The sequence below is a fragment of the Ictalurus furcatus genome, chromosome 4, assembly GCF_023375685.1.
Source record: "Ictalurus furcatus strain D&B chromosome 4, Billie_1.0, whole genome shotgun sequence".
In the NCBI taxonomy this organism is placed as follows: Eukaryota; Metazoa; Chordata; class Actinopteri; order Siluriformes; family Ictaluridae; genus Ictalurus; species Ictalurus furcatus.
The window spans coordinates 23,654,131-23,676,835 of record NC_071258.1 but is presented as its reverse complement, the minus strand read 5'-3'; the positions used below and the strand labels follow the sequence as shown (position 1 = coordinate 23,676,835).

The 22,705-nt window shown below is 45.2% G+C and overlaps 1 protein-coding gene across 2 annotated transcripts in view; it reads left to right on the top strand.

The window, feature by feature from the left end:
• Positions 1-22,705, top strand: part of LOC128606878 (latent-transforming growth factor beta-binding protein 4) — an 87,441-nt gene that overhangs the window by 48,777 nt on the left and 15,959 nt on the right. For both annotated transcript variants that reach the window (XM_053623389.1, XM_053623388.1), the window contains 10 exons: positions 81-200; positions 2,375-2,494; positions 2,582-2,701; positions 2,832-2,951; positions 11,295-11,414; positions 13,242-13,361; positions 14,367-14,486; positions 21,346-21,471; positions 21,639-21,764; positions 22,114-22,236. In XM_053623389.1, coding sequence (XP_053479364.1) covers positions 81-200; positions 2,375-2,494; positions 2,582-2,701; positions 2,832-2,951; positions 11,295-11,414; positions 13,242-13,361; positions 14,367-14,486; positions 21,346-21,471; positions 21,639-21,764; positions 22,114-22,236 — 1,215 coding nt within the window. The remainder of the gene's footprint in view (positions 1-80; positions 201-2,374; positions 2,495-2,581; positions 2,702-2,831; positions 2,952-11,294; positions 11,415-13,241; positions 13,362-14,366; positions 14,487-21,345; positions 21,472-21,638; positions 21,765-22,113; positions 22,237-22,705) is intronic.

The following is a 22,705-nucleotide window of genomic DNA, read 5'->3' as shown; positions in this document are numbered from 1 at the left end:
TACTAAGACTGTGTAATTATTATTATTATTTTAAACATTTTCATCATTAGCCTTATTGCTAATTTTCTCATGTCACACAGATATTGATGAGTGTCGTCAGCGTCCTTCTCTTTGCTCTAACGGCCACTGTGAGAACACACCTGGCAGCTACAGATGTGTGTGTAATAATGGGTTCAAGCTACAGGGTAACACCTGCACAGGTACAGTGTCATGTTACAAAGGTAGGTGCGGAAGCAATCGCAGATTTCCAAACAGTTTAATAAACAAACAAACAACAAAACTAAGACAACTTGGCAAAATACTGTGGCAAAAACTAAACATGGACACGTCGACAAAAGCATAGAAGACAATTTACGTGAGACAAGGAAGCAGTACAAACAGTGGCTATATATAGGAGTGCTAGTTAAACAGAAACGTGATACAGGTGCAGGTGGTCATGTGAGAATGATGTAGTATGGTGCAGTGGCTGCTGGGAAATGAAGTCCAGAGTTACCTCCATGATATATGACATACAGTGCTGACTCTAGTCTGAATTTCATTCTGAATTTTTCTATTAATTGACTTTTCTATTAATAAAGTTCTTTAATTTTTGTTTTTATTTTAAATAAAAATATATATTTATCTATCTACCGTTGAGGTCAAAGGTTTACAAACATCTAGTTTAAAGATATTCAATCTCACACATTTCATGTTAGCATACATTTCTTTTGGCAAGTCAATTAGGGCATCTTTGTTCATAGGTCATTTGAAATCAATCGGTTAGAGACTCATTTATTTAAACTGTAATTCACTACATCAGAATTCCAGTGTATCAAATCTTAATTGTCTCTTTTTAAACAGTCTGGAATTTTTTTTTTATTATGTAATGACTATAGGAAGTTTCTGATTGGCCAATTGTCATAATTAGGAGTTAGGAGTCTAGCCAGTGCCGTTGACCCTTGAAACCATGGGAAGATTTAAGCAACTCAGCTAAGTTCTGAGAAAAAAAAAGTGGCCCTCCACAAGTCCAGTTCCTCCTTAGGAGCAATTGCCAAACAACTGAAGGTACCACAAGCATCTGTACAACCAATTGTATGCAAATGTACATATCTTGGGACCACACGGACACTGCATTGTTCAAGTAGGAGTTACAAATTCCTAGGGATGAATGAACATTGGTCCAAAAGGTTCAACTGAACACCAAGACAACAACAAAGGAAGTGGTGAAGGAATTAGAGACATCAGGTAACAAAGTATGTACATCTACTATTAAGAGATGTCCCTACTCTAAGATGGGCGAGTGTTCTGTGGTCAGATGAAACAAAAATTGAACTATTTTGTCATAATAATCATCACTATGCATGGAGGGGAAAGGGTGAGGATTTTAATCTGAAGAACACCATCCCAACTGTGAAGCATGGGGATGGCAGCATCATGTTGTTTGACTGAAAAAAGGGACTGGTGCACTTCTGAAAATTGATGGCCAAAGGATTATCTTGAAATACTGAAGCAACACCCCAAGATATCAGCCAGAAAGTTAAAACGTGGTCACAACCAACTTGCTGAGTCTTCCAGCAGGACAGTGATCTTAAACATACCTCCAAATGCATAAAACATAAAGCTGTAAGAAAATTAAAGACAACAAAGTGAAAGTATTGAAGTGGCCATCACAAAGCCCTGACCTGAATATCCCATAGAAAATTTAAGGATGGAACTGAAAAGCGAGCAAGGAAGCCCACAAACATGACTGAGTTACATCAATATCGTAAATTAAAGTTGAAATTTGACTTAACGCAAGTAATGTATGGTAAGATGAAATGTTTGTAGGTGTGAAGAATTGAGTTTTAATATCTTTAACCTATGTGTATGTAAACTTTTGACATGATATCTATCTATCTATCTATCTATCTGTTTGTAAGTCTTTTTGTTGAGGAAAAACTATATAAAAAAAGATAAAACTTTATCTCTAAAACTTTAGGTTTAGTTAATACAGCTATTACAGATATTTAACAAGATTTCTCATGTAAAAAATGTTTTCACACAATGTCATGTGAAGTTGTGTGCTTTCACCTTGAATTTAGCAAGACTGCATCAACAATTATTAATATTAAAAACTATAAAAATCTGTCACTGAGTAGTCTGGGAAAATGTAATATTCATAAAAACAACACTAGCTAAGAGATGCTAACAAAACAAAGTACATAAGAGGTGGAATGTTGCTGTTTTTGTCACATCATTGGAAATACATGGTTTGATGGACAGAGTCCCTAACCAAAAACCAACGGATTTTATGTCTTAATTCATTTTGGAGAACTTGGATTGCTACTAAAAACATATAAAGGGCATCTGATGGCATACATATATGAATGTGCATTTGTATCTGTCTTTGTTTCAGATGTGAATGAATGTGAGGACTCTCTGCAGTGCCCTGGTCAGGGATGTATTAATACTCTGGGTTCATATAGATGTGTGTCATGTGGCCCCGGGTTTGCAATAATTAACAGAAGATGCACAGGTAAATACAATTGTGTCTAAATTTCTTCATCCTTGCATTCATTCATTTATACCATTTGAACAATATTCATACAATCTGCTCTCTTAGATATTAATGAGTGTCATCAGGTTCCTGCCCCCTGCGCTAACGGCCGCTGTGAGAACACACCTGGCAGCTACAGATGTGTGTGTCAAACAGGGTACAAGCTTCAGGACAACATGTGCACAGGTGAAATACTCCTTCACACACATTCATATTGCCCTCCTGGCCTATACTGTCTATATTGAGAGAGATGCATACATAGTATGTGTGTGTGGGGGTGTGTATGTGTGTGTGTATGTGTGTGTGTGTGTGTTAGACGTAAATGAGTGTGAGAACCATCTGCAGTGTCGTGGTCAGGTGTGTGTGAACACTCCAGGCTCGTACCGGTGCACATCCTGTGGTGCTGGATTCAGCTTTCATAATGGACAGTGCACAGGTCAGTAACAACAGTTTGGTCATGTTTTATCACAATAACAGATTTATCACTTCTAGCACATTGTGCATGTGACGTTTATTAATTTACAATAGTTAACTAGCTGCTCTGAGTAGATGGCACTTGTATTGACTAATATCAGTCTAAAAAAACCATAAGACCAGAACAATTAAAAAAAAAAAATGCCAAAGTGCTAATTTAAGTACTTCATGAAGAGGTAGGTCTTTAGTTGTTTGAAGACAGCCAGTGAATCTAGGGCACATCTAGGGGAAGTTCATTCCAGCTCCTAGGCGCCAGAACAGAGAAGAACCTTGATGCATGCCTTCCTTATATGCTGATAGAAGGTGGGTCCAACAGAGCAATGGTAGGGCATTGACTGGAATGTGGTGCAGTGCACGGTGTGATAACTACTTTAAGGTAAATGGGTCTAGTTGTGGCTTTGTAGGCAAGCAGTATTTTAAATTTTATGCAGGCAGTTACAGGAAGCCCATGTATGGAGCACAGCAATAGGGTGATGTGTAAAACAAATCATACAGCTGCATTTTGGATCACACACACACGACAAAAGCAAGTCATACAGCTGCGTTCTGGATCAGTTGCAGAGATTGAATGGCCTTCCAGGAGCGAGTAGTCCAGTCTCAATACAGTGAGGGAAAAAAGTATTTGATCCCCTGCTGATTTTGTACGTTTGCCCACTGACAAAGAAATGATCAGTCTATAATTTTAATGGTAGTTGTATTTGAACAGTGAGAGACAGAATAACAACAAAAAAATCCAGAAAAACGCATGTCAAAAATTTTATAAATTAATTTGCATTTTAATGAGGGAAAAAAGTATTTGACCCCCTCTCAATCAGAAAGATTTCTGGCTCCCAGGTGTCTTTTATACAGGTAACGAGCTGAGATTAGGAGCACACTCTTAAAGGGAGTGCTCCTAATATCAGTTTGTTACCTGTATAAAAGACACCTGTCCACAGAAGCAATCAATCAGTCATATTCCAAACTCTCCACCATGGCCAAGACCAAAGAGCTCTCCAAGGATGTCAGGGACAAGATTGTAGACCTACACAAGTCTGGAATGGGCTACAAGACCATTGCCAAGCAGCTTGGTGAGAAGGGGACAACAGTTGGTGCGATTATTCGCAAATGGAAGAAGCACAAAAGAACTGTCAATCTCCCTCGGCCTGGGGCTCCATGCAAGATCTCACCTCGTGGAGTTACATTGATCATGAGAACAGTGAGGAATCAGCCCAGAACTACACGGGAGGATCTTGTCAATGATCTCAAGGCAGCTGGGACCATAGTCACCAAGAAAACAATTGGTAACACACTACGCCGTGAAGGACTGAAATCCTGCAGCGCGCGCAAGGTCCGCTGCTCAAGAAAACACATATACATCCCTGTCTGAAGTTTGCCAATGAACATCTGAATGATTCTGAGGACAACTGGGTGAAAGCGTTGAGGTCAGATGAGACCAAAATGGAGCTCTTTGGCATCAACTCAACTCGCCGTGTTTGGAGGAGGAGGAATGCTGCCTATGACCCCTGGAACACCATCCCCACCGTCAAACATGGAGGTGGAAACATTATGCTTTGGGGTTTTTTTTCTGCTAAGGGGACAGGACAACTTCACCGCATCAAAAGGACGATGGACGGGGCCATGTACCGTCAAATCTTGGGTGAAAACCTCCTTCCCTCAGACAGGGCATTGAAAATGGGTCGTGGATGGATATTCCAGCATGACAATGACCCAAAACACACGGCCAAGGCAACAAAGGAGTGGCTCAAGAAGAAGCACATTAAGGTCCTGGAGTGACCTAGGCAGTCTCCAGACCTTAATCCCATAGAAAATCTGTGGAGAGAGCTGAAGGTTCGAGTTGCCAAACGTCAGCCTCGAAACCTTAATGATTTGGAGAAGATCTGCAAAGAGGAGTGGGACAAAATCCCTCCTGAGATGTGTGCAAACCTGGTGGACAACGACAAGAAACGTCTGACCTCTGTGATTGCCAACAAGGGTTTTTAAACCAAGTACTAAGTCATGTTTTGCAGAGGGGTCAAATACTTATTTCCCTCATTAAAATGCAAATCAATTTATAACATTTTTGATGTGCGTTTTTCTGGATTTTTTTGTTGTTATTCTGTCTCTCACTGTTCAAATAAATCTACCATTAAAGTTATAGACTGATCATTTCTTTGTCAGTGGGTAAACATACAAAATCAGCAGGGGATCAAATACTTTTTTCCCTCACTGTATGACAAGGGACAGAACAAGCACCTAAATGGCTTTTGTGGATAGAAATTGATGAATCCTTCAGAGTCAGAATCAGATTTAGACTCAGTTAAGATAGCTTGCACTCCAGTCAGGGTGATACCGACTTGCAAGCAGCAACACTACCAGGATTGCTGCTACTCCCACATCCTCTAACATGGGTGCTGGTGGTGCTGTGGGAGATGAGCAGTCCTCAATGATTGACTGCAGTCTAGAATCGGGATCTGACTCTGTGATTAATTTTCACAAACTAATGAAATCCTGATAGATATATACCAAAGATATATACCATATATCCCGCCATACTAATTCAAGTTGCAGAAGAAAATGAGTTCAAATTTCCATTTTACATTGTCTTTAAAAACATTCTTTTTTTTTTTATTCTAAGAACGTCTGCTAAAGCTCTATCTGAAAGGGATCACTTTCACTGGATGACATGTGTAATAACTTTTTATACTTCCCCTTCATGATTATATATCCACGTCTGGATGGCAATTAATTAACACAGAATGGACATTTTTATGCCAAAAAACGTCGGGGTTACACATGTAACCCTGTTCCCTGAGAAGGGAACGAGACGTTGCATTTAGCATAACAGTATGGGAGCGCCTTGCAGGTGTGACCGGTATCTGAAGCTTGTGTAATATCATGCCTCTACTTATAGGCCTGCCATAATCAGGTGACGTGGCAATTAAGTGCGTCGCATGATATATATATATGGCACCTGTGAACCACGCCGCCAGCCTCTATTATCTGAAGCGAAGACGCAATTCACAGGCCTGCCCTGGTATGACGATGCTATGCAACGTCTCGTTCCCTTCTCAGGGAACAGGGTTACATGCGTAACCCCGACGTTCCCTTTCAAAGGGAACTTCGACGTTGCATTTAGCATAACAGTACTGGAACGGGAATACCCACTCCGTCATACCGAGGGTACGGCCTGTTCAAAAATACCCAAGCCCGAGGGTCACTGCAAGACACTTGAGCCCAGGGTGGAATGAATATCCAGGCTGTAATAATGAATGAATGTGTGTGGCGTAGACCACCCTGCAGCCGCACACACATCCTGCAAGGATACCCCTTTGGACAAAGCCTTCGAGGAGGCGACCGCCCTAGTGGAATGAGCTCTTATGCCCAGAGGCATAGCGAGACCGCGTGTCTCGTAAGCCATAGAGATTGCCTCCACTATCCAGTTAGAGATGTGCTGCTTTGACAAAGCATCACCTTTACTGTCACCACCAAAGCAGACCAGCAGCTGCTCCGACTTATGCCCCTGGCCGGAGCGGTGGACGTAAGTACAGAGAGCCCTTACTGGACACAGCAGGTGCATCCTCTCTTGTTCCTGTGTGAGGAACAGAGGAGGGCAGAAGGCCTGCAACACCACAGGGTGGGCAGCCGATGTAGACACTTTAGGAATATAATCCGGCCTAGGATACAGGAAGGCCTTGGCTAGTCCACGGGCAAAGTCAAGGCAGGAGGGTGCAACCGAGAGAGCTTGTAGATCTCCCACTTGCTTGAGAGATGTCAGGGCCAGTAGAAGAGCTACCTTTAGAGTCAGAAGCTTCTCAGAGGCTGACTCTAAGTGCTCAAATGGGGCCCCTGACAGACCTTCCAAGACCACAGAAAGGTCCCAGGAAGGTATGCGCGGCCTGCAGATGGGCCTCAGCCGTCTGACACCACGCATGAACCTCGAAATTAGAGGATGTTGCCCCACAGAGACTCCATCAACAGGGGTGTGGCTGGCTGAAATGGCGGCCACGTAAACGCCAACCCTGCTGAGAAACGTTCTTGTAAGAACTCCAGGACTGTAGCTATTGCGCAGTGCACTGGGTCTAGCTGACGTTCCTCACACCACAAGACAAAAAGCCGCTACTTGAGCGTATACAATTTCCTTGTGGATGGTGCTCTAGCGTTTAACATGGTCTCTACAACCTCAGTTGTGAGACCAGAATCTATGAGCTGGTACCCCTCAGGGGCCAGACCCACAGTTTCCATAGTTCTGGCCGAGGTCCCTGCGGATGGGAATCTCCCAAGGAGTGCTGTCGAGCAGGGACATTATCTCCAAGAACCATATTCGAGCTGGCCAATAAGGTGCCACTAGCAGCAGACGTAGACGGTCATGGCGAACTCTCGCTAGAACTTGTGGGAGCAGAGCGATTGGGGGGAAAGCATATAGACATGACCTCGGCCATGTGTGCACCATGGCGCCAGCCCCAATGGTGCAGGAGGAGTGAGGGTGAACCACAGTGGGCAGTGTGTTGTCTCCTCGGAGGCGAACACATCCACTTCTGCTTGTCCGAACCTCCGCCATATGGACTCCACCACTTGTGGATGGAGCCTCCAACCCCCGGGCCTCAGCCCCTGCCTCGACAGGATGTCTGCCCCTACATTCCGGCTGCCTGGAATGTACATGGCACTCACTGACAAGATCTTTCCCTCTGCCCAGAGAAGGATTAGTTGCGCCTGCCTGAACAGGGGGCGCATAACCCTCCCTGGTGGTTGATATATGAGACCATAGCTGTGTTGTCTGACACAACTAGCACATTGTGACCTCTCAACTGAGGAAGAAAGAACTTCAGTGCTAGGAATACGGCCCGCATCTCTAGGCGATTTATATGCCACTCCAGATGAGGGCCGCTCCAAAGACCGTGAGCTGGACAGCCATATAAGACTGCACCCCAGCCCATGAGGGACGCGTCTGTCATTACCGTCTTGCGGTAAGGGGACGCCCCTAGAGTGTGACCCGAGGCTAAGAACTGCGGGCACCTCCAAATACTCAGAGCACGTAGGCATCACCGCGTGACACTGATTACTCTCAGAGGTTTCATCCTCGGATGAAACCCCCGACTTTTCAGCCACCACTGAAACGGTCTCATGTGCAATAGGCCCAACGGTATGATGTTGGCTGCTGCTGCCATAAGGCCCAACAGCCTCTCGTAAAGGCTGGAGGGGATGCCCAGACCTAGCTTTATCTTGCTCAAAGTTGATAGGATCGATTGTACACCTGTTGGGGATAGAAACGCCGTAGTAGAATCCCATATAACCCTTAGAAAAGTTGTCCCCTGTACTGGAGAAAGCATACTTTTCTTGAGGTTCAACCTGAGCCCCAAGCTCCTCATGTGGGCGAGAACAACATCTCGATGTTGAACCGCCTGTTCCCTGGATCGTGCTAGAATTAACCAGTCGTCCAGGTAGTTTAGTACACGGATGCCCCGGAGTCGCAAGGGAGCCAGAGCAGCATCCATGCACTTTCTGAAAGTGCGAGGGGATAAAGCTAGCCCAAAGGGAAGAACCCAAAATTGGTATGTGTTTTCTCCAAACGCAAACCTCAGGAACTTCCTGTGACTGGGCGATACTCCTATGTGGAAATATGCATCTTTCAGATCTATCGTCACAAACCAGTCCTCGGACTGAATCTGTGGCACGATAAGTTTGAGCGTCAGCATCTTGAACCTGTATGTCCGAAGAGTACGGTTCAGATGACGCAGATCTAAAATTGGCTGCATACTCCCATCTTTTTTGCGGACCAGGAAATAACGGCTGTAAAAACCTCCCTCCCTTAGGGAACGGGGTACATGTTCTATGACCCCTTTGTACAAAATGGAACTTATTTACTGCGCTAACATTGGGCTCTACTCTGTGCTGACAACTGTGGTGAGCGCACCTCTGAACCAGGGGGGTCGAGCACTGAACTGGACCCGGTAACCCTTTTCTATGGTAGATAGAACCCATGGGGACACATTTGGCAGTAGTTTCCATACTGCCAAATGGTCTTTCAGTGATGTTAGCTTTTCCACATTTCGTTGGAGGGAAAGCATCAGATTTCCGTCACCCTGTGACAGCTCGCTGACCAGAGAAGACTGAAAACGTGGGATGGCCTTGGCCAGGGCAGGCCCTACAGTAGCACTGGGGGCTAGTTGCCCTAGCAGCCTCATGTCCCCAGATACGTCCCTCCGTGGCCCATCAGGACTGTTCCTTCCTTGCCTGCTTTGCTTTTATGATCATTCTTAGATCAGGCCTCTTAGCAGGCTGTGGCTGTGGCCGCACGGTCCCCCTGGCTTTCTGCGGGGGGAGGCGGGCCGCCACACTCCTCTTCTGCGTCTCCCTCGCACCAGCGCTGGCCCGGGCTCCACTCATGGAGGCCCGTGCGAACTTGACACGACGGGGAAGGAACTGGCTGAACGCCACCGTTTGCTGTTTTGCCTCGCGAAACCTGTCGCCGATGGCATTGACCTCGCCGCCAAACAGGCCAGAAGGTTTAACAGGGGTGTTCAGCAAGGAGACCTTATCTTTGTCCCCCATCCCTGAGAGGTTGAGCCATAGGTGTCTCTCCGCCACAACCAGGCTACCCATTGAATGGCCGATATGGCGGGCCGTTTATTTGGTCGCCCAGAGAGATAAATCTGTGGCGCGGCGCAGCTCTGCCACTGCCTCGGGCCCAATTCCCTCACCAGTATCTAGCTCACTCAGCAGGTCTGCTTGGTAGGCCTGCAACACTGCCATTGTATGCAGAGACTCACAAGCAAGACCCGCTGCCGCATAGGCTTTGCCCACCAACGCCGAAGTGGCTTTACATGGCTTCGAAGGTAAAGTTGGCCTCCCTAAATTACCTGCCGTTGATGGAGAGAGGTGGCTCGCAAGCGCCTCCTCCACCTTTGGCATCGCTACATAGCCGTGCTGCTCACTCCCCATGATGGCTGAGTAATCAGACATTGCGGGGCTAGTGTATGGTTTTCTGCAGAAGCGTGATATTTCTTCATGCACTTCTGGAAAAAAGGGGTGAGGGAGCTTTATATTTATTTTCACTGGAGAGGAAGCGCTCACCCAGCCTGCTACGAGCCACTTCCTCTTCCCCGGGCCAGTCTATATTCAACTTTTGAACCGCCCTATTGATCACGTCAAGCAGCACTTTATATGCTTGAGAGCCGCTGTCGGTTTTTGGTGCAATGGCACACTCTACTGACTCCTCGGAGTCAGCGAGGGTGTTTTGGCTTTCCATAGGGGAAGGAGGAGTCGCGACGCGAGCTCTAAAGTCAGGCGGAGAGCCAGACCCGGAAGACAGAGCAAGACATAGAGCAGCGCTCGTCTCTGGTTCCTCATCCAAATCCATACAAGAACCCCAGGACCTGAGCCGGCTGGCTGCCTCGGCAGTGGCCGGCTCAGATCCGCGAGGCTCTGAAACCCAACTCCCTTCGGACGAGAAGAGAGCAAGCCGAGAGCGTAGTTGCCTAATCGTTCACAATGCTGACAGTCAGACCCCTCGAGGGCTGCTGTAGCATGCTCTACGCCCAAACACTTCACGCAGAAAGCGTGTCCGTCTCCTCCCGTGATTACTTCCTGAAATCCCTCTTGCTCATTCTTTCACTCTCTTTTCTTTTCTTTTTCTAAAAAGAGATAGAAAAGTTGAGAGATATTGAGAAATATAGAGTAGAAATTAAGCATTTCTTTTTCTTTTGTCACACAAACAACAGACATGCAGTCTCGCTGAAGATAATAAGGCTGGCGGCGTGGTTCACAGGTGCCATATATATATATCATGCGACGCTCTTAATTGCCATGTCATGGCAGTCCTATAAGTAGAGGCATGATTTTACACAAGCTTCAGATACCAGTCATGCGCACAAGGCGCTCCCATACTGTTATGCTAAATGCAACATCAAAGTTCCCTTTGAAAGGGAATGTAGGCAGACTTGCCTGCAAAGTTACCAATGTGTCTATGCAAAAAGAACTACAGTTATCACCACAGAGTAGATAGGTAATTTGGTCTGTATTTTGCTTATGGGTGGAGAGAGATTTTTTTTTATTGCTGTCTCAATACGAATTAAGAAATAAAAATTAAGACTAGCCATGATGTCACATGATCAAGTTTGAGATTGACTAATCATCCTTAACTTAAAGTTCTTCCCTTCTCGACCGGTCACAATCAAACCTCACAAAAATGCTGCCTACCTTGAGAACCTCCTCCCTATAAGGAACACAATAATGATATTATAGAATACAATACTATATATTATTTTGTACAACCAGTGATCAGCATGGGCTGTATTGTCGTTTATGCTGATGTTGTTTTTTGTGTCAGATGTGGATGAGTGTGTGCAGAACACACGCCTCTGTGCTAATGGACGCTGTGAAAATACCCCCGGAAGTTTCCGATGTGTATGTCGACCTGGATACAGATTGGAGGCGAACACCTGTACAGGTAAGCAGCATATGACTCTTCAGTACAAGATATCGATATGATTTGTATAATCTCAGATGTGATGATTCAGGAAGGGTTAAGGGCTAGTCTGTTTATTATTATTATTATTATTATTATTAATACTACTACTACTACTACTACTACTCAGTATTCCTAAGTAGGTAATAAATATAACAAATTAAATATATGTATAATTATATATATATATATATATATATATATATATATATATATATATATATATATATATATATATATACATATATATATATATAATTTATTTATTTATTTGCTGCTGCTGCTGTGACACCCTAATTTCTCCATCTGGGGTTTAATAAAGTATTATCTTATCTTATCTTATCTTATCTTATCTTATTTAGCAAATATAGGTTTAGAATCTGTGTGTCCATTCAATCCATAACCATTTTGAAAATCAAAAAAACGAAAATAACAAATTTATACATATTGTCTTGACTAGGATTTTACAAAAACTGTGTATATTTAGACAGTTCATTTGTTTTGACCTAGAAGAAAGATCAAGTGAATGGCAACCTCCTAAAAATGGCACTGGCTAGGTTGATAAATGAGGTTGATAAATGAAGTAAATGTGTTGAGCCTATAATATCATTGTGTTTTCTGTTTGTTTGTTTGTGTGCTGCCAAATTTTTGTGGTAAATTTCATTAAACACTATCATATTGTGGCCTCAACAAAGTAGCTTCCTTTGTCTGGCATAGCTACTTCAGTTTCTAGGAGTTTGTTATACATTTGCCCTTTCCTTCTCATGTTGTGGCTTTAGCAAATCTTCATGGCAGAGCATTTCTCCATAAGCATTACATCCGCTTATGGTTCCAGTGATGCTCTCTTTCCGATGTCTTTGAGATATTTTACCATCATCCCTATTCAAATTCCCTGTTCAAGTTCTCATTTTCCCACATGTTCCCTGTTCAAATTCTCACAGCTATCCCTGCTGATGACATTTGCATGTGGATTAATGTTTAAAGAAAGATTTAAATTTTTTGTATTTACCATTTTGCTGTTAAGAATGTGAAATGGAAAATGAGAAAAAGCTGGCTTTATATGAAACAATCCATGTTTGATTTGTGGAAAAAAAATAGAAAACAAATTGTATTTTTAGTTGTAATCATTGCTTAAAATTTGCTTCTATAATAACATCCCATTCCAAAGTTGGTTCCCAGTTTGCTACTAAAATAACCTCCACTCTTCTGGGAAGGCTTTCAACTATATTTTGTAGTATGGCTGTGGGGATTTACCCATTCAGCCGCAAGATAATTTGTGAGGTTGGGCAAGGAGACCTGGGGTGCAGTTAGCGTTCCAGTTCATCTCAAAGGTGTTCAGTGGGGTTGAGGTCAAGGCTGTGTACAGATCATTTGAATTCTTCAACTCTAACCTTGGCAAACCATGTCTTCATGGACCTCACTTTGTGCGCAAAGGCATTGTCCTGCTCAAACAGGTTTGGGCCTCTTATTTCCAGTGAAGGAAGATTGTAAGGCTACAGTGTACAAAGACATTCTATACAATTGTATGCGTCCAAATTTATGGCAACAGTTTGCAGAAGAATATGGGAAGAATATGGATGTGTTGGTCAGGTGTCCACATATGTTTGGCTGTATGAATTTATTTCCAGAACAACTATGAATCTCACAAGTGTCTTTTCTTTGCGTCATTTCTGTTTTCTTATGACTATTCATAATTCAAAATTTTTTTTTTCTTATAACTGTCATTCTTATTGAGTCTGCAAGTTCCTGTATACCTGAAAAGAGACAGTTATCAGTGTATTAATGTGTGTGTCTTTCCTGCATGCTCAGATGTGGACGAGTGTGAGAATGAGCTTCAGTGCCCGGGACAAAAGTGTATGAACTCTGTTGGCTCTTTCAAGTGTGTTTCATGCAGTCCAGGCTTCGAGATCATTAATGGCCAATGTCAAGGTAACTAACAATGTGTTTAAGTATTTGTTTTTTAATGTTGGCCAAAATTATTACATTTTCCAGCTATTTAGATGAAATACATACAGTGGGGGAAATAAGCATTGAACACATCAACATTTTTTTCAGTAAATATATTTCCTATGAGGCTATTCACATGAAATTTTCACCAGACATCAGTATTAACTCAAGAAATCCAGAAATATAAAGAATTAACAACATTAAAGTCCATAAATAAAATTATGTGTAATAAAGCTGAATGACACAGGAAAAAAATATTGAACATGCTAACTGAAACCTATTTAATACTTAGTGGAGAAGCCTTTGTTTGTAATGGCAGCTTCAAGACGCTTCCTGTATGAAGAAATTAATCGGAGAACTGCTTTTTCTTAGCGTGTTCAATACTTTTTTCGTGTGTCATTCCTCTTTATTACACACAACTTTATTTATGGACTTTAATGTTGTGAATTCTTTATATTTCTAGATTTCTTGAGTTAATACTGATATCTGGTGAAAATTTCATGTGAATAACCTCCTTGGAAATATATTTACTGAAAAAATGGTGATATGTTCAGTACTTATTTCCCCCACTGTATCAGCAACTTGGTACAAATAAATGTATTAGCTTAATGTAATTAACTTAAATAAGAACTTTTTATTTTGAGGGATGTAACAGACTTTTTAGTTACACTACATGGATGATATACTGTATAAGAATTTAAAGGATCATAAGTAGAAATAACTTATAGTACCTACACTTAAGTGTAGCTAAGATATTAGACTTTTTATGGATGTAGAGTAATTGGTGTATTAAACCGATGTACTGCATTTAGTATAAAGAGGGTAAAATCTGGCAGAGGTAGCTCAGTAGTTAAGGCATTAGGCTGCTTGGCTTCTGATCAGAAGCATCCGCCTAACAAAGTACAGTAAATGAGACTCAAGAGTTCATGTCCTTTATACAGTAGTTACAATGTGTGATGCAGGAGAATAAGGTGTTTGTGTGTGCAGATGTGGACGAGTGCAGTCAGACTCCATCCCCATGCTCTAACGGCCGATGTGAAAACACTCCTGGAAGCTTTGTGTGTGTGTGTCGCTCTGGATACAAACTGCTGGGAAACACCTGCTCAGGTGAGAACACACACAATGTGACTTATACTATAGAACAACATCCCATTAAAGGAATTATTGAAATTGTAAGAGCCTATAAGATGTTTATGTTCCATGATATTATTATACCATAACACTGCTGAATTCTCAAATGTCAGATTTGGCGTTGATTCGTTTTTCGATTCTAATTCTGTCTGCAATTACAAATGTATACTAGTCTGCTCATTCTAATATTTTATCATTACTATAGTAGCAGCTAATTCACAGCAACTTGTGTGGCGGCTGCTCCACATTATCCTAATAAAAAGTCCTAAAGTCTAATTAAAAAAAAGATTTAAACATGTTATTTAACAAAGCAAAACATATCATTGTTGATATGGTGAAGCTTTCCATACAGAGATGTTTATTTAGCATTTAGTTAAAGTAACAGTCAGTAAGTTTTCAGATGGGTTCCCTTCTAAGTCTGGTTCCTCTCAAGGTTTTTTCTTAATATCATCTTAGGGAGTTTTTCCTTGCCACCGTCGCCACCGGCTTCCTCAATAGGAATAAATTCACACACTTAAAATCTGTATCCTGTGTTTATATGTTTCTTTAAAGCTGCTTTTAGACAATGTCCATTGTTAAAAGTGCTATACAAATCAAATTGAATTGAATACAGGAAATTCTTCAGGACAGAAATCCTTACAATTTACAGTTTTGGGAATGACTGTACTGTATGTAGCTGTAAGTGATAACAGGAACTTATAGGAACTTGTTTCATGAAATGTAATTATAAACAAATTAAAATTATTTATCTCATTCTTTAATAAATAAAACATTGTACTCCTTGGCAAATTGCTGTGCTATGAGAGGAATAAAATATTTCAGGACAGCACACCACATTGTCTTTTATTCTGTTATGATACCTGGCGAGGAGGCAAGCGTGGGCAGAGCCGCAACAGGAAGACGAGGAAACAGCTGAGAGTGAAAAGTCCGAAACAACAGACGAATGATCAGGCGTGATGACGAAATAATCAAAAGGGGTATTCGGGAAATCGTGAGTCGAAGACGAGGCAAATGTCCGTAATCCAGAAAAGTCCGAAATGTATACGAAGCCTTGGTATAACGACAGCGTTTGGGAAACTGAGCGTTTATTTCGCGCCGCACTGTCATTAACAAGGTCTTATATAAACTTGGATGGAACACGGGTGTTGGCACTCAGTACTCCGGCGAACTTGAGTGCGGGCGTGGCTGGAAAGTGTAGTTCTCGTCGGCTCGGTGGCAGCGAGTTTGCCGTGGCGTAACAGAGCCCCCCCAAAGGGCTCACTCCGGGAGCCAAATTCCTCCGAGGCCGTCCTCTCCTCTGGGGTCCCGGTCTCTCTGGGTGAGCAACGTGGAAGTTTTCACGTAAGCTTGCGTTCAGAATGTCCCAGGATGGGATCCAACACTGTTCCTCTGGGCCGTATCCCTCCCAATCCACTAGATACTCGAGTCCCCATCTCCTATGTCTAGAGTCCAAGATCTCGCGGACGCGGTAGGCTGGGCGGCCTTCAATCTCTAACGGTTCCGGTGGACAGTCTTCCGGAACCGCTGTGGCCAAGGGGCCACATGGAGACATCATTCCATGTCTCCCTCCCTTGAGGAGGGAGACATGGAATGATGGGGCAATGCGGCTGTGCTTGGGCAGGTCCAGGCGGTACGTGACCTCGTTAACCCGCTTCAGGATCCGGAAAGGGCCGGTATACTTGGGTCCCAGTTTACTGCTCGAGAGAGGCGACTTGAGGTTTCTCGTGGAGAGCCACACCCTGTCCCCGGGTTGATAGTTGGGGTGACTCCCGTGGCGCCTGTCCGCCTTTCGCTTGGCGGTGTGGGAGGCTCGCACCAACTGTTGATGGTCGCGTTCCCAGACCTGTTCACTGCAGTGAAACCACTCGTCCACTGCCGGGGAGTCAGTGGGAGAGGCGTTCCAGGGAAACAGTGGTGGCTGATAACCTAGGACGCACTGGAATGGGGTTAGCTGGGTGGCGGAATGTTGCAGCAAGTTCTGTGCGTATTCCGCCCACGGGAGGAAGTGACTCCAGTCTTCTGGATTGGTGACGCAAAAGGGTCGGAGGAATCGGAGGATTTCCTGATTGGCCCTCTCTGCCTGTCCATTGGCTTGGGGGTGGTAACCGGAAGTGAGGTTAACGGTGACCCCCGTCTTCACCATGAAACTGGCCCAGACTCGGGACGTGACCTGGGGGCCCCTGTCGCTCACAACTTCCTCTGGGATGCCGAAGTAGCGAAACACATGCTAGAACATTAGATCGGCCATGGCGTAGGCAGAAGGAAGGGCTGGAAGTGGAATCAGGCATAGGGACTTTGAAAATTGGTCCACAACCACCAGTATCACCGTGTTGCCTTGTGACTCCGGCAGGTCCGTTATAAAGTCCAGAGCCAGGTGGGGCCACGGGCGTGCGGGTATGGGGAGCAGTACCAACTTCCCAACTAGTAGGGCACGGGGTGTTTTTGATTGGGCACAGGTGGAACATGAGGACACGATGCGCTGTACCTCCCTGGACATGTGGGGCCACCAATACTTTTCAGCCAGTATTAGATAAGTGCGATGGGCCCCCGGGTGCCCCGTCGCTCGCGTCATATGAGCCCAGGTGACAAGTTGTAGATGGTAACGCCTTGGCACGAATTGTTTCCCTGGAGGACAGGCTGTCAGGATGCGTGACCTGGGGAGACGAGCTAAGGCTTGATCCAGGGCCCACTCTATGACGCCCACAATGCAGGAGGGGGGCACGATGTACTTCTCGTGATCTGCCCACCCTCCAGGAGAGTGGATGCGGGACAGAGCATTGGCCTTCGTGTTCTTTGTCCCTGGCCTGTATGACAGGGTGAACTGGAACCGGGAGAAGAACAGAGACCAGCGTGCTTGGCGGGGTGTGAGCCGTTTAGCAGTCCTCAGGTACTCTAGATTCTTGTGATCTGTGTAGATCATGAACGGGTGGACGTCGCCCTCCAACCAGTGCCGCCACTCTTCTAGGGCCAATTTGACTGCCAGGAGTTCCCGGTTCCCCACATCATAGTTACGTTACGCAGGTGACAGCTTTCGCGAGAAGAAGGCCATGGGCTGCAACTTGGGTCTGTCCCCAAACCTCTGAGACAGAATAGCCCCCACTCCCATCTCAGATGCGTCAACCTCCACGACAAACGGTCTGGAGGGATCCGGGTGTCGGAGGATGGGGCAGTGGTAAATGCCCGCTTAAGCTTCTCCATGGACTCCTGGGCATGAGAGGTCCAGAGGAGGCGCCGAGGTTTACCCCTTAGGAGGGACGTCAGGGGTTGTGCGATTTTACTGATATCTCGAATGAATCGACGGTAAAAGTTCGCGAAGCCCAGGAAACGTTGCAACTCCTTGATGGTTCGGGGAGTGGGCCACTCCACCACCGCCCTTACCTTGCTTTGGTCCATGGCGACCCCCTCCGGACTGATGACATATCCCAGAAAAGTGATGGTGCGTTGATGGAACTCGCACTTCTCAGCTTTCACATACAGCTGATATTGCATCAGGCAGTGCAACACTTTTCGGACATGCTTGATATGCTCTTCAAAGGATGCCGAGTATATCAGGATGTCATCGATGTACGCGATGACACATCGCCCCAGTAGGTCCCTCAGAACGTCATTGATTAGGTTTTGGAATACTGAGGGAGCGTTAGCAAGCCCATACGGCATAACCAAATACTCGTAGTGCCCAGAGGTGGTGCTAAAGGCCGTCTTCCACTCGTCACCCTCCCTGATCCGGATCAGGTTGTAAGCACTGTGTAAGTCCAATTTCGTGAAAAAGGTCACGGACCTCAGCTGTTCAAGGGCTGCTGGCACTAGTGGCAGGGGATAACGGTACTTCACTGTCACCTGATTGAGACCTCTATAGTCGATGCATGGTCGAAGGCCCCCTCCTTTCTTCTCCACAAAAAAGAACCCAGCGGACGCGGGTGACATGGATGGCCGGATATACCCCTGTTGGAGAGTCTCTTGAATGTACGCGTCCATGGCTCGATGTTCCGCTTGGGAGAGCGGGTATACTCGACCCCGGTGTGGGCTAGCTCTGGGGAGGAGGTCTATGGCGCAGTCATAGGGTCGGTGTGGTGGTAGGCCGCTTGCTCTCTCTTTGCTGAACATCTTGTGGAGGTCATGATATTCTGGTGGAACGGTGACAGGGACATGGGACAGGGATTTCCACTGTGGTGGTGGCCACAGGAACCGTAGGGCCCATCAGGCAGTGACGTAGACAATAGGGGGACCACTTGGTCACCAGTTTGTCCGCCCACGATACCTGAGGGTTATGACATTCGAGCCACGGTAGGCCGAGGATGATGGGGTGGCGAGTGGAAACCATGTCATACAAGACGATGGTCTCATAGTGGAGGGCCCTGACTTGCAGGGTGATTGGTGCTGTTCAGTGTGATATGACACCGCCTCCTATTGGGGACCCATCGATGGAATGCACCTCCCGAGGCTGGAGCAGGGGCTGAATGGGAGGCCGAGAGTCTGCGCTGTCTTCTCATCTATGAAGTTCTCGGCTGCCCCAGAGTCGATGAGTGCTGTAAGTACAACAAACTGACCTGAACACTCAAGCACCGCAGGTAAGACAAAAACACGAGGTTTACATAATTGGAATGGACTCACCCGGGGACGAAGAGGTTGACTGTCTGTGCTCCCCTAGGTTGGCCGTGACCTCCTATGCGGGCACTGACGAACGGCGTGGGTGGTTTCTCCGCAATAGAAGCACAGTGACTCTCTGCGTCGTCTCTCTCTCTCCCCTCCTCGCGGATCAGGGCCCGGCCGAGTTGCATGGGTTCAGCTGGAGGTAGTGACTCTGTTGGCACGGGGCTCCACCATGCGGGACAGTTCGTACGGCGAAGGTGGTCCAGCCATACTGCCAGGTCGATGAGATCTTCAAGGGTTAACTGTTCGCCCCGGCACGCTAACTCTCGAACCAGCTCGGGGTTGAGCCCCTGACAGAACGCGGTCTTCAGTGCCGGCTCATTCCACCCGCTCCTAGCAGCAATGGTGCGGAACTCCAGAGCGTAGTCCACCACGTCCTGGGAGCCCTGCATGATCGCAAGGAGCTCTTGACCGGTCTCCCAGCCATCAGGGGAATGATCGAACGCACATTGGAAGCGGGCGAGGAGATCCACTAGCGAGGGTCTGACCCCGCCTCCTCGCACCCATTCCGCCGTGGCCCACTCCGGGGAGCGTCCGGTGAGTAGCTCCATGAAGTGCGTCAGCTTGTGTGTTTCTGGTATCTCCAGGTGGCTCTCGAAAAACAGGGTTCAGTGAAGCATGAAGCCCCTGCATTGTTCAGGCTCGCCGGCATAGCGCTCCGGTGTGGGTAAGGGCGGATAGTGCACCACCGGTGGGGCTGGCGCTGGCACCAAGTGCGCTGATGGAGCATACGCAAGGGGGGGCGCTGGATGTGCGCCGACAGCAGCGGGAGAAACCATGGTTTGCCCCCTGGAAGTGCGTAGACGCTCCAATGGTTTGGTCAGGCATGATATCTGTTCCTGCTGCACATTTATCACACGGATCTGTTCTTAATAGGCGCGTGGCCATTCCGGGGTGCCCGCTGCCTCCATAGTATGGCGAAGTAATCTGTTACGATACCTGACGAGGAGGCAAGCGCTGGCAGAGCCGCAACAGGAAGACGAGGAAATAGCTGAGAGCAAAGTCCGAAACAACAGACGGATGATCAGGCGTGACGACGAAATAATCAAAAGGGGTATTCGGGAAATCGTGAGTCGAAGACGAGGCAAATGTCCGTAATCCAGAAAAGTTCGAAACATATACGAAGGCTTGGTATAACGACAGCGTTTGGGAAACTGAGCGTTTACTTCGCCGCGTTGTTGTTAACGAGGTCTTATATAAACTTGGATGGAACACAGGTGTTGGCACTCAGTACTCCGGCAAACTCGAGCACGGGCGTGGTTGGGAAGTGTAGTTCTCGTCGGCTCGGTGGCCGCGAGTTCGCTGTGGCGTAACATATTCTCTACTTATGATGCATAAAAATATCTGCCAAGCACAAATGTTTGCCTACCCTTAGGACAAAAGGACAAAAGGTTGGAGATAAAATCGTAAGAGTTAGTCTTCATTTTGTTCTAAGGGTACATACACACACACACACACACACACACACACACACACATTCATCCTGACACATTTGTTCAGTCTGGTAAATGCCTGTCCATTTTTCCTGACATCTTTGTCATGTCAGATGCCATCCACTGCCTTCCTTTAGATCAGGTCAGGAGACTTCAAAATATTTCTCTGCTGATTATGCCTTGTGTTTGGCTCGTGGACTTATTGCAGGACACATCCACATTTCCTTTGTATCATTTCAAATTGTGTGGGGTTTTTTTTGCAGATAATTCATCAACTAATTAGTTAATAAATGGCAGAGATACAGTAAAAGAGAAAGAGAGACAGAAGTCAAACATGTACCGCAGCTACATTTGGTTAGGATTGGTGTTTATTACAGACTCACAGATACCATGTGTGTGTGAGTGTGTAAGAGAGAGACAAAGTTCCAGCACATCTGTTTCTAACTTGTCCAGGCTGGGAAAGATGGACCAAGGTTAAATGCTTGAGCCTGATTTCATGTGGATGCAGGCGGAAGGTTTCATTCAAGTGACAGGATTAGTAGGATTTCATTTGTCTGCAAATTAACTTTGGTCATGTTTATGCATGATGTTTCAAAGCTTTGCTCCAAGCCTCCAAGACAAAATCCTCGTATCCAGCAGCATGATTGCACCGTTCTAATTTCAAACAAAGTCAAACTGTACATATGTCATTAAAATAAATACAAATTAACTTAAATTTGTGCAAATTGTCTGTTTCCCCTGCCTCTGTTTAGATGTTGACGAGTGTGAGAGCTCTGGAATATGTGGGCCAATGAGTGTGTGTGTGAACATGGACGGCTCATACAGATGCGAGTGTTTGCCCGGGTTCCGTGCTACAGGAGCTGGACGCCAGTGCCGAGGTCAGAGACAAGGGATTGTGGGAATTTACAGAGGACAGACATGCTCAGTTTGTTGTCTAAATCCAATTTGGTGTTTGTCCCGTTAACGTAGCCATAGTTCACCTGATACTGATTCTGTCACTGCACTCTGGTTGTAGAAATAAACGTGTTTTTTTGTGGTTTAACAGACATTAACGAATGTTCGGAGAGTGAGTTCTGCTTCCCTAGAGGAGAGTGTGTGAATACAGAGGGCTCATACAAGTGTGTGTGCGCTCAGGGTTACCACACAAGTGCCAATGGGACTTTCTGTCATGGTATGTGTTTAGTATGTGTTTATTGCTGTGCCTGGTCATGTGCGGATAATTAGATGTAATTATTACATCTAATTAACAGAATTGATCACAGTTTTAACTATAAATAATCCTTGCCACTGTTTCATGTACTGTTCAGATTGATTTAAAGCTAAGGGGGGGACAATAAAACCCCCAAAAATATTTAATATTCTCGATACTTAGACATCTTTGTGATGCAGGAAATGTATTACAATCTACAGTTCTGCTAGCAAAGCTCTAACAAAAATTGGAGCCAAATTATTAAGACAAATGGAAATACCCCACAAAGGTAGAATTACAGATGTGTGTGTGTGTGTGTGTGCGTGTCCAGATGTGGATGAATGTGCCCGAGATGGAGTGTGTGAGGACGGGCACTGCACCAACACTGATGGCTCGTTTATGTGTCACTGCAAAGCTGGTTTCACCGCCAATCCCGAAAAAACAGCCTGCCTTGGTAACACACACACACACACACACACACACACACACACAGCTCCCACTTCAAGAGTTCTATCCACTTTGCTAAATAGTAGTCTCATCACTGTGTCTATTTACAAATGTGGCCAGCGCATGACTGACACTGGTGTGTGTTTCTGTGTGTTTGAATACGGCTGAGGTTCTTTTTGAGTATATCATAAGCTAGACATTTTGTAAGTCAGGTGAACAATCATTAACACACCACTCATCTTAGGTAGTTGGCTTGGTTTCATTTTAAGGACAGAAAGTGCTCACATTTAATTAACATTAAATCTCAACTCAAGTATCAGTGAGCTATTTGTTTCAACTCATTTAGGTACCAACACACTTATGTTCCAAGCATTACGTTTGTTGGTGTTCCTATAGAAGAGGGAGTGGCTTGTTATTCAACACAGGAAAACCACTGTTGTAACGAACTCAGTCTATGCATTAACCATAAAGCCATG